The sequence below is a fragment of the Dipodomys spectabilis genome, unplaced genomic scaffold (genome assembly GCF_019054845.1).
Source record: "Dipodomys spectabilis isolate Male_0828 unplaced genomic scaffold, ASM1905484v1 ptg000009l, whole genome shotgun sequence".
Classification (NCBI taxonomy): domain Eukaryota; kingdom Metazoa; phylum Chordata; class Mammalia; order Rodentia; family Heteromyidae; genus Dipodomys; species Dipodomys spectabilis.
Genome location: NW_024870686.1, coordinates 12,658,058 through 12,670,196, shown reverse-complemented (window position 1 = coordinate 12,670,196; position 12,139 = coordinate 12,658,058). Strand labels below are relative to the sequence as shown.

The window sequence follows — 12,139 nt, the reverse complement described above, 5'->3', positions numbered from 1 at the left end:
AAAAGGAAAAGTTTTTAGGGACTAAATAAAATACATGATTCTTTGCCAAGAAACATTTATATTATGAACTATTTTTGATATCATAATACATTGTTAAATAATAATATGAGCTCAGGTCATCTGACACAATCTTCATCTTATGGAGACAAAAATATAAACCAGAGAAAACAAGTGATTTAACCCTCTAAGATTCATCTCATTGAGTGTTAGCCTTATTAGAAAATATTTGCAAAGTAAAGTTGTTTAGGCAAATATTTTCTGGTCCTGAAAAAAATCCCACTTCTTATTTAAACTAACTTCTTAAATGAATTTATTTAAACTAAACTAATTTCCCAACATCTTAGAGCCTCAACAAAATTAGCATTTTGATTTGAATTTCTATGTGAAGACTGGGTAATTTTTTTGTATATGGACAAAGTCTGTCAAGGTTTCATTTGTTTCCTATAGCAGTACCTTTTAAGACCATTCTTAAAAATGGATAGAATCCCTGAAAGTTTCTACAAGTCAGAAATTTTCTGATCAAAGACACTTCACTGAGATGTTAAGGTATGCCAGAATGCAGTCAGTCTGGATTGGATAACTAATTTACACATCCCATTCGCTGAAAGGATGACTAGGTTCCTAAGGGCTGGAGAGGACCTAAGTCTATATCTAAGCCACCTGCAATGTCCAAAAAAGAAAGATGCCCACCACACTGGGCATCACGGTCAACTATAAGTTATCTCTCTATGACAATTCTCATATTGGAGAAGAATGGGTCAAGTTTAGCTATTCAAAAACTCTAGTCATTGGTTCTAAATTAGTATTTCCAAAGTTAAGTATAATTATTCAAGTAAAATTTCCTGAGCTCAATCATCATCAAAAAAGCAATCCCTGGTATATATTGAAGAATCGTTACAACCCTACATGTATTTGTTAGAAGCCCAAATAATTAAAATAATGAAACAGTAGAAAATTACATAGGATTGGTTAAGAATGAATTTCACTACATTACCTTCACCACAATTGTCAGATGTTAATGCCAATAGTTGTAATTGTTCCATGATTGTGTTCTTAACTTACATGCAGAGCATGCAGGCCCTTTGTGTGAGTCCATGCATGCACACCAAACGTTCCAGTCCAATGTCGAAGCCTATGTGTATAAAGCTTACCAGAAATGACCCCAGCAGTCAGCGTGGCAGCAACAGGTGACTGCCTCTTACTCACTCTGGCAAGAAATCTAAACAGTAAGCCATCCCGAGCCATGGCAAACAGAATTCGGGGTAAAGGAAACATAGAGCCCAGAAGACTAGAACAGAAAAATTCATAATCCACATGTGAGTTATTTTAAATAGTACCCTAGAAAGCTATATATACAGGTAAAGACTGAACACATGCAGAACCAAAATGTTCACAACAGGATACAGTCACAAAGAAGTTATCACACTTAATGTACATCACAATAGACAACCCTAACTTGTTATTTTTTTTTTCCAGAGTCCTTTTTGGAAAAGAAATCCCCCTTTTCTTAATAAAAGTCAACTCTCTCTCACCTGCCACTGCACCGGATGATAAAGTAGCAATTATTGGTGTCTTCGTTTTGGAATTGATTTGAGCTAGACATTTGAAAAGCAACCCATCCTCCGCCATAGCATAGATTACCCGAGGCATTGGGAAAATGGATCCAAGAAGACTGAATAAAAAGCAAAGACATGCAGTATGGCAAACACATTCATGCAAGATTACACCCAGAATCAAAATAAGTAATTATGTAAAACTCAACACAGTAGCTGTGATTGTGAAGTCACATCATTTAAAAAATGCACTCTGAATGGACATTTAAAATGCCTGCTAATACGATTACTCATTCTGTTGCAGGTATTTGCCCAGCTAAATTATCAATACTGCACACCATTTGTATGTACCTATGATTATCAATGAATTAAAACACAGTAATTAAATTTTGTAAAAAGACAAACCAATATCATTAAGATATTTTAGTGGCAATAATTCAATAGATTAAATTCATAAATTAATATGTAATTAGCAAAGAAAGGAAGCAATTTTATCAGTCATTTCTTTTTTTAATAATACTGTATTTTTAGATTGCCATTATCTTGTTACATAGAATGATTAAATTATTTGATTAAATTATTAATTCCCAGCATCATAAGATGTAGTAAGAGGTTAAAAAAAATGAACTTACTGTAAATTTAGAATGGAGAAGTAGCCACAATGAAAATTAGTAATAGTAATGTTTAACTAAATGATTTTTGCTTGAAATGTTTTTAATTACTGTGTTCACTAACTCTCCCATTTCATATATGATTATGTTGTGAGAAATAACTAAGAGAAAATAAATGACATATTTTAAGGTCCAGTTTCTTTAGCTAATAAAGCTGAACTGAAGTTGGCCAAAAGCAAATTTTTACCCACCCCTTCTTAAACCAAGGTGGCAGTGTCCTTACAGTTGAAACTTCTCAAACTACGCATAGTTCTTTAAAATAATCCCAATGACCAGTAGATGCTTAAGAAACATACATGGGTGACTGCTAACAGCCACTTAATAATATTTTGACTAGAAAATAAATCTAGGTGGATGAATTATGTTAAAAGATTTCTCAAATTTCAGACAAAAAGTTCAAGTAAAAAAATTAGTGATCAGGGATAGTCTCTTTGTGAGACTATTCTACCATGTAGTAGGGTTCAAAACTAGAATAAAATGTCTTACTTATAATTATGCGTTAATTGGAAATGTGAGTAGTTCACATTTCTGAGCTATAGTCTCAATGTATTAAACAAACAGCTCCTGGAGATCTGAACACTTTTCATATCAACACGATATGAATTTCTACTTCTAAGGTGAAAATAATACTTTCTGATCTACAATGTTCATTCTCATTGGTGCTGAGAACAAAGTCTCAATGGTTCACAATAAAGAGAACCTTTATATTTAAAAAATGGCACAGCATACAGCTGTCATCTGTACAGAATCAGTATTAAAGAACAGAAAATGTGAAGTCTGTAAACAATATGGAAAGCATGTGTCAGACTGTCTGAAGCAATTTAAGTAACCCCAAACCATCTGAGAATCATACTAGCACAAGATCGCAAAGTGTTATAATGCATACATGATTGAATAAATGTGGTATAGATGTTTGTGCATCATTGTTACACATATTTCCACTAAAGCTTGGACCATCATTATCTTGAAAAATCTGAGGCTTAACTGATGGGAGAAATTTTTTTATCACTTCAGATTTTTACAGAAATTCTGGGCAAACGATTCAGTGAGAACACAGCTGCATAATATGTTCCTCATGTTAAGATATTTTTAGAATACAAGTAATATTGTGGAAGATGTTGGAGATCAAACCTTGCACATGCTAGACAAGCAGTCTACCACTGAGCTACACCCACAGCCCACAAAAGCAATTTTTTTTTCAGACATTGATACACTTTGCAGAAACCCAAACAGCTCCTGCTCAAAGACAATGTGATGTACCTTGTTGACAATGCACACAGGGAGCCTGCAGCAACCACATACTTGGCAGGACCCCATCCAACGTATTCAAATGCCACAGGAAGGGGACTTTTCTCATTGAGGAGGTAGTATGGCATCATAAGTGTCAAAGCTGCAGAGACCCCAAAATAGGCCATAAAGCAAACAAGTAAAGAAGTCACTATTCCAATAGGAATAGCCTTCTGGGGATTCCGAACTTCTTCACCTGAAGAAACATAAACAAAAGATTTGCATGTTTAATAAATCGTTACTAGCTAAAGAATTTAATGTGAATCACAATCTTCCTCTCCTCCAAGGTCATTCTACTTGGCTTTGGTCCCTTCTGTTTCCTCAGCTTGATCTACTTATTTTACATGAAATTTCTCTTCTCTCTTTGAAGTTACTTTCCATTAACATATGTATCCAATTCCCAGTGGGAAGTATTCCAGTAAGTCAGCTTCCCATTTCCAGAGGGAAAAAAAACCATCAACACTCAAGTGTTTGGAGAGAGGACGGCAGAGTCAGAGGCACTCTGTAGGCCCTCAGACACCCAAGCTTCAGAGCAACTTATTTTGTCTATTTATGTGAAAGTCTAGATTTGGGAAGAAACAGAATTCTTTGTCTCCTAATAAGATTGATGTTTAAAGAACTCCAAACATGGTCAATAGTAAGGCCATACAATGATAAGAACTCAGTGAGACAGGCAATAGTTCTTTGTTGTTCTAGATAAACAGAAAAGAACTAGACACTGTCTGAATAAAGATATTCTAAAAAGAAAAACATCTGGAAGTGACAGCCTTTCCAGACAGCCTAAGATAGCAATTATGACCAGCAATTATGACCTCAATCAAAATATATATCATGTATGTTTGTTATCATAGGGAATCTTGTAATCCCTGAGCAGTAGGTACTGCTCTCCTGGTTTTGCCAATATGGAAACGAAGGCTCAGATAGCCAACATATTTTTTTAAATCAATATAGCTGGTATAACAAGAGGATCCGGAACTGCCATCTTTTTTATTCCAGTTTCTGCCCTGTGTCCTTGACCCTTTGCTGTCTGTCAATTCTGTGTTCCTGTGATAAAAAGGAATACTCCTTTCTTGTACTTAATGCTAAGGTACTGCTCTTACCGGTTGTTGCAATGCAGTCAAACCCCACAAAGGCATAAAAGCACGTTGCAGCACCAGCCAATGTTCCTGCAAAGCCATAAGGCATAAAGCCACCAGCTCCATAGATACTTGTCCCGTTTTCAGAAGGTGGCTCCCTGAGGAAGAAAGGGAACACACTGAAAGACATTTTCTTAGAAACCTACTCCTTTTAGAGATTTGTCTCTGTACATCCTTGCGAGACTATGGTGTTCATCAGCTTTTACAGGATGATCTATATCTATATATCTATGTCTATATAACTGAAACTATTCTCTCACTCTGTCTTAGAGAATGTGCTAGTAGAGTCCTTCAAATGACCCTCTGTGTTACCAACATCTACATAGAAGCTGACCAATAGCAAATACAGAAGACCCAGAACCACTTTGTGTGGAATTCACATGCAGGCAGGGTTTTAAGAATACAGTTCCCGGGCTGGGAATGTGGCTCAGTGGTAGAGTGCTTGCCTTGCATGCCTGAGGCCCTGGGTTCGATTCCTCAGCACCACATAAGCAAAAAGAAAAAAGCTGGAAGTGGCTCTGTGGCTCAAGTGGTAGAGCGCTAACCTTGAGCTGAAGAGCTGAGGGACAGTGCCCAGGCCCAGAGTTCAGGCCTGACGACCAGACCCCCCCCCCCCCAAAAAAAAAAGAAAAAAAAAGAAAAGGAAAAAGAAAAAGAATACAGTTCCCACATGTAGGCCATGCTCTGTGATAAGGTAAGAATTCCTACAAGAATTCATTTTTGTAGCTCAAGTGGTAGAGTGTTGGCTTAACAAGTATAAGGCACTGAGTTCAACCCTCAGACCTATCAAAAAAAGTATTCTGGGCACCAGTGGCTCATGCCTGTATTACTAGCTACTCAGGAGGCTGAGCCAGCCCAGGCAGGAAAGTCCATGAAACTCTTATCACCAATTAACTATCCCAGAAATGCTGGAAGCAGAACTGTGGCTCAAATGGTAGAATGCTACCCTTGAGCTAAAAAAGCTCAGGGATAGTGCCCAGGCACTGAGTTCAAGTCCCAAGGTTGGCACACACACATACACAAATCCAGTTTTCAACCTATAAACTAGAAAATAAGGCAGACAGAGTGCACATCTTTAAAGTTCACTATGAACACAGCTAAAAAGAAAAACAAAAATTTCTATACTTGATTAATATTGGTAAAGTTGAATATTTTATTTCATGTATAAAAACTAGAAAATTAGAAAAAAAAAAAAAAGAATGAGAGAGTCTTGAGAAAGGCCAGAAAAGTGCATCCTGGGTGAAATAGACCAAAAAAAGCCCGCCCCCCCCAAAAAAAAAACCCTTAAAACCAAACCAAACCAAAAAAATATAATCAGAAAACCACTTTTCTTCATTAGAATGATTATAAACAACACAAATAAAAGAAAACATGTGCCATATTCTGTACAACAGCTATTTTTGTATTCTCTCTGTTTTTGTAGATAATAGCATTCTTCAAAACATAAGGCCTGAAAGATGACTAAAAGACTGAAAGCACGCAATACAACTAGATAGTGATACTAAAAGTGATAAAGGATGCACAATTCAGTGCCAGTCCTTGTTAATTAGAAGTGGCCAACTCTGAGGGAGAAAAGATAACGCTCCCGCAGTGGTTAAGCTTGCCCCTGCCTTCCCCAAACCTAGAGCAGAGGCTGAGTTTGGGAGCCAACAGCCGCACAGCTTCTCACAGATGCGGCTTAGCATAGAAAGCCCTTCAAAAGGGTCTTAGGTTGAGAACCATTGCTCTAGAGAAAACTTTCAAGTATAAAGTATACTCTTAAAACATTTTTTTAAAAAGAGGATGAAAAAAAAGCCCAAATATTTTACCTGGCACTGGCAGATAGATTTTTGAGGAACTCTTCACTAATCTTCCAGTTAGCCACATTTCCCTTCACAAACCCAGCAATCATTACAAAGAGAAGGACCAGGATATTAATAGCTGTGAAGAATTTGTTCACCCAAGCAGACTCTTTTACTCCAAAAGATAAAAGGCCTATAGCAAAACAAGGTATTTAAAAATTTCATCTATAGAGAAGGCAAAGGTATACACAGAAAAATTAGACTTCTTGTACTTAACTTCCACATATCTATTTATATTGCTGATTATTACTATTGGTATTATTATTAGTTATTATTATAGATAGTTATTAGTTACCTAATTGTAAAACAATGTCTTGTAAAGACATCAACTTGATTTCTAGAGGCAGACTATACTTGGTCAGGAGATTCTACCATTCATAAGAAGTATATTAAGTCTAGCAAATGGCTGTTATTACCATTACTAGTTAGATATAAAGCAATGTTTAATTTCAATCAAATATTGTTCTAGGGCTGGGAATGTGGCTCAGTGGTAGAGCGCTTGCTTTGCATGCATGAGGCCCTGGGTTCGATTCCTCAGCACCACATAAGCAAAAAAGAAAAAAACCAGAAGTGGCGCTGTGGCTCAAGTGGTAGAGCAATAGCCTTGAGCTGAAGAGCTGAGGGACAGCGCCCAGGCCCAGAGTTCAGGACCCACAACCAGACCAAAAAAAAAAACAAACAAACATTGTTTTAAAAAGTTAGCTCACAGCTAATACGAAGTTCAATCATGTGTATCCTGTGTGTCTACTGAACATATAAGGAGAAAATAATATAATTCTTGAAGGTCATATAAAAACAGTTCTTTGTTAAATCTAGAATCATTTCAATAGCTTTTTTTTCTGTTCCAATTATAAAAATCTCCTATTCAAGTAATCTGAAGACACCAAAAAAGTATGAAGAGTCAAGGTCAACCTGCATGTGCAAACACATGCACATATTTCCATGTTGACAAATATAAAATATATAACTTCTTTTCTGAACAACTGAATAAATAATTACTATATATAGGAGATACTTTAATCCCTTATTTAAAATAGGCCACTGTTGGTTTTTATAGATAGCATGACATCATCCTTTTTTTAAAACTTATGAAGACATGATAGGACGTTTTAAATTAGTTGTCCAGGGTAACAAGTACAGAAATATCATCATCCTTTTATAAACATCTTTCTACACTTTCTAAATCCTCCCTCCCTCCCTCCCTCTCTCCCTTCCTCCCTCTTTCTTTCCTTCCTCCCTCCCTGGCTCCTTCCCTCCCTCCCTCCCTCTCTCCCTCTCTTTCTCTGCACCACTTCTGGTTTTTCTGGTGGTTAGTTGGAGATAAGAGTCTCCCGAACTTTCCTGCTGGGGCTGGCTTTGAACCATGATCCTCAGATCTCAGCCTCCAGAGTAGCTAGGATTACAAGTATTAACCAACAGCACCTGGCTCTAATTGTTTCTTTCTTTCTTTCTTTTTTTTTTTTGGGTCCGGTTGTGGGGCCTGAACTCTGGGCCTGGGCGCTGTCCCTCAGCTCTTCAGCTCAAGGCTAGTGCTCTACCACTTGAGCCACAGCGCCACTTCCGGCTTTTTTCTTTTTGCCTATGTGGTGCTGAGGAATTGAACCCAGGGCCTCAGGCATGCAAGGCAAGCCCTCTACCACTGAGCCACCTTCCCAGCCCCACCTAATTGTTTCTTTACAATAATTTTCTCCAAGTTAATATGCAGGGCTCTGGTTCACCTTGTCAATATAGTCTACAAGTAGTTTGATCTAATTTACATTTTATTAAATTTAAACTTGAGTTAGTTTTTTCTTCTAGGATGTTCGTGTTCATAGTGATTTATTTATATATCAATGTGGCAAGAGTTCTGGTCTAGTTATAAGTTGGTAACTATATTAGTGACACAAAGGAAAGCTATAGGATCAGCACAATTACTGACTCTGCAATTGTTGGATAAAGGCCTCTGCTACTTACATCTTTGGGAGCATAATACAACTATTGACATTTTTTCTTCATTCTCTTGGTTCTTTCTTAATTAAGTATCTAATCTGAAGACTATATATGCTTCTCTTTCCCTTTAATAAAACAATAGTTTCAGTTGACAGATAGTGCTACAATATGAATATAATAGAAGATTTTGGTTTTCAAAGAATCTAAAAACAAAGTTATAAACTTACACTCTATTTAAAGGAAAGGTATGAAGGTGAACGAGAGGACAAATGATACAGGTTATGGCCTGAGACTTAGGTTTGCCATGGAATATAAGATTTCTAAACCAGGCACCAGTGGCTCACTCCTATAATCCTAACTACTCAGGAGGCTAAGATCTGAGGATTGTGGTTCAAAGCCAGCCCAAGCAGGAAAGTTTGTGAGACTCTTATACGCTAATTAACCACCAGAAAAACAGAAGTAGCACTGTGGCTCAAGTCATAGAGTGCTCACCTTAAGCTGAAGAGCTGATGGACAGCGCCCAGGCCCAGAGTTCAAGCCCCATGACTGACCAAAACAAACAAACAAACAAACAAACAAACCAAACCAAAAACAGTTCTACATACTTTTCACCATTGAGAACTTACAGCTTAATATTTTAAGTTTGTTAAAGACACTCTAAATAAAATATAACATGATATATTTTTTAGAAACAGCTATGTTCTTTAGAAATCAACCAAATCAAAATGTATCATTTTATGAAAAACAGTGGATGCAATTTTTTTCTTGATATTAAAAGGAAAACATTTGGACCAAGTTTGTTCATATTCCTGTCCCTATCCCTATATTTTAGTCAATTTTTTTAAAAGTAAGGCTATTTTAAAAACTATATTATTTTTTAGCTAAAGACTTCCTTCACATCCTTTTAATCAAAAGAGAAAAATATTAAAGACAAGGCTGTATATAGCAAAGCAAGGGTTCCTGGGCACCAGTGGTTCATACTTATAATCCTAGCTACTCAGGAGTCAGATGTGAGGATTGAAGACAACCTGGGCCTACAAATCCTCATGACCCTATCTCTAATCCGCAGAATGCCAGAAATGGCAGCGTGGCTCACAGATAGCACTACCTGAGTGAAAAAGCTGAAAAGAGCTCCAGGCTCTGAGTTCAAGCCCTGGTACACAAAATAAATAAATGAATAAAAATAAATAAAATCAAATAGAAAGTAGGAACAAATTTTATTCTTAGTGCAGATTTTATTCTTAGTTTAGTACTTAAGGGTGACTGCAGATGACAATCAGAATGGAAAATGTTCAACTAAAACAAGGATCAACTATGCTTATAAAATAAAACTAGATCAACTATGTTTATAAAATAAAACTATCATCTGAGTGCTTACTATGTACCAAGTGAGAAGCTTGTAGGCTTATTATATGACTAAGCAAACTGAGTGATGAAAAGATTAAGTAAATCAAATTATAAAACTAGAGAGTGCTGCAAAGACATGATTGCAAACCTGGTTGCCCCTACTCTAATTCTTGTGTCTTTCTAAACTACTATGCTACTACACTGAGGAAAAATGAGAAATTACTACACCAAATATAGTTGTCTACAATATGTCTAAATTAGAAAATGAGGACTCAGTAGTAACCTATTTTTGGGAGATTGTTAGTTGGCCTCATTATAGAGAATCCCACTTAAGTGGTTTTCTTACCTGCTAAAAGTAATATAAGGCACACAGCAAAAAAGTCGGGATACTCTGCAAGGCCAGTATAATTCATTTTGAAGTATGTCCTGAAAAACTGACCAATCTGTTTGTTAAGAAGCTCATCAAAAGTGCCACTCCATGCTCTTGCAACACTTGACGTACCTTTCCAAAACAGAATGTTCAGAGAATATAAGGTCACTGGCATAAAATGAATATACTATCATTTGCTACCCTATCTAGGATAAACATGGGTTTGTGTACATAGATTGAAATTTTTAATCACAATATAACTCAAATTATAAACATAAGATTAAATTACATTTTGTAATTTTATCTAGTTACAACAGTAATTTGTTACAATAGTTAATAATTAAATATTATAACTAGTATTTTTATTGAGTGGGGGGGTGTCTTGCTATGTACCCCGGGTTGGACTTGAACTCACAATCTTACTATATATGGGGATTACAAGCATGCACCATCATGTCAGGCCTACAATAGCAATTAAATATCAAGTTTATAACTTTGTAACCAGGCTACTGTATTTGTAATAAAAAAAACTATAAAAGTTGTCACTAAAAATTGCTGGAACATTTTTTCTCTCCAAATTCAGAGATGGATGAGAATCAACCATTTTGAGATGAGAGAAGTAAGATATACAGGGATCAAATGACCCACTGGTGATTATCCAGTAGCTAAAGGAACAGCAGATCTACCCTTCAACACAGAGGGCCTCTTAAGGGTGTTATTTCTACCCTTCTACACAATATAGACTTATTTTTTGCAACATACCTATCACATAAGATAAAATGAGATTCCAGCCAGTGATGAAGGCCCACAGCTCGCCAACAGTAACATACGTGTACAAATACGCAGACCCTGTCTTAGGAACTCGGGCACCAAATTCAGCGTAGCAAAGGCCTGCCATCACAGATGCCAGGGCGGCGATGAGGAAGGACACAACGATACTGGGACCAGAATCTGCTTTGGCGACTTCCCCAGCAAGAACATAAACCCCAGCACCCAGAGTGCTCCCGACCCCTAGGGCAATGAGATCCATGGTGGTTAAGCAGCGGCATAGCTTGGAATCTTCTAGACTGTCCAAAGTGACAATTTTTCTCCGGATCAGACATCGGGCAAAAGTCAACGCTGCCCTGCAAGGAATCATTCTGAAGAGAGAACCTGAGAAAAGGAAGAAAGAGATTAGCTCATTTGAATCATCTTCCCTCCACTGAACAAGATTAAGGAGGCGTGGCATAAGGCAATCAGGAAGGTTTAACAGGACCAGACCCAGCTGCAAATGTCCTATAGTTTATTCCCTCATACAACCAAGTCAAGGATTCTAACTAATGGCTTTTGAGGGGTGGGAGAGCAGAGGAATAGCAGCCCTCTGTGATCAAAGGGATGTGCTATTTTTGTTCAGTTTCTACAATGTTTAAAGGTATGTTGATGAAAATGTATCCCAGGAGATGGGAGATTTAGTCCTCATTACAAGGGCATGAATTGTCTCATTTGAAAATTTTTAGGCCATATCAAATGCCAGGAATTGTGCTAGGCCTATGTGTAGAACTGTCTTACACACATATGGCTTCTAGCTCTATTGACTTCCAGTCTAGCTTTGTCTAAAACAGGTAAAAAGTTGATTGTTATGTATTCTACAGCTTTACTAAGTGTGTGTGAACTAGTCTGCTTTTATGTGCAACAAATAACATGGAGGAAGGGAAGGGAAATAACAAAATGCTGAAACAAGAAAAAAGAAATTAACATGGAGGGCTAGGAAGGTGGCTCAGTGGTAAAGCGCTTGCCTTGCATGCTTGAGGCCCTGGGTTAGATTCCTCACCACCACATAAGCAGAAAAAAAAATGCCTGAAGTGGCGCTGTGGCTCAAATGGCAGAGTGTTTGCCTTAAGCTGAAGTGCTCAGGGACAGCACCCAGGCCCAGAGTTCAGGCCTCACGATCAACAAACAACAATAAGAACAACAACAAAAATACCTGAAAGCCCTATATGGCCTACTCTACGAAGACATGTAATTC

The 12,139-nt window shown here is 37.2% G+C and overlaps 1 protein-coding gene across 3 annotated transcripts in view; it reads right to left on the bottom strand.

Moving 5' to 3' along the window:
• Slc7a2 (solute carrier family 7 member 2) overlaps positions 1 to 12,139 on the bottom strand; it is a 60,688-nt gene that overhangs the window by 26,969 nt on the left and 21,580 nt on the right. For 2 of the 3 annotated variants that reach the window (XR_006150926.1, XM_042701046.1), the window contains exons 2-7: positions 10,897 to 11,286; positions 10,111 to 10,266; positions 6,456 to 6,621; positions 4,612 to 4,745; positions 3,485 to 3,707; positions 1,533 to 1,672 (exon numbers count right to left, since the gene is read on the bottom strand). Coding sequence is in view for 2 of the 3 variants with exons in the window: in XM_042701046.1 (XP_042556980.1) it covers positions 1,533 to 1,672; positions 3,485 to 3,707; positions 4,612 to 4,745; positions 6,456 to 6,621; positions 10,111 to 10,266; positions 10,897 to 11,272 (1,195 nt within the window). In the remaining variant the exon portion in view is untranslated. Of the gene's footprint in view, positions 1 to 1,151; positions 1,289 to 1,532; positions 1,673 to 3,484; positions 3,708 to 4,611; positions 4,746 to 6,455; positions 6,622 to 10,110; positions 10,267 to 10,896; positions 11,287 to 12,139 lie in introns of all 3 variants that reach the window. The other variant, XM_042701049.1, reaches the window with a different exon arrangement.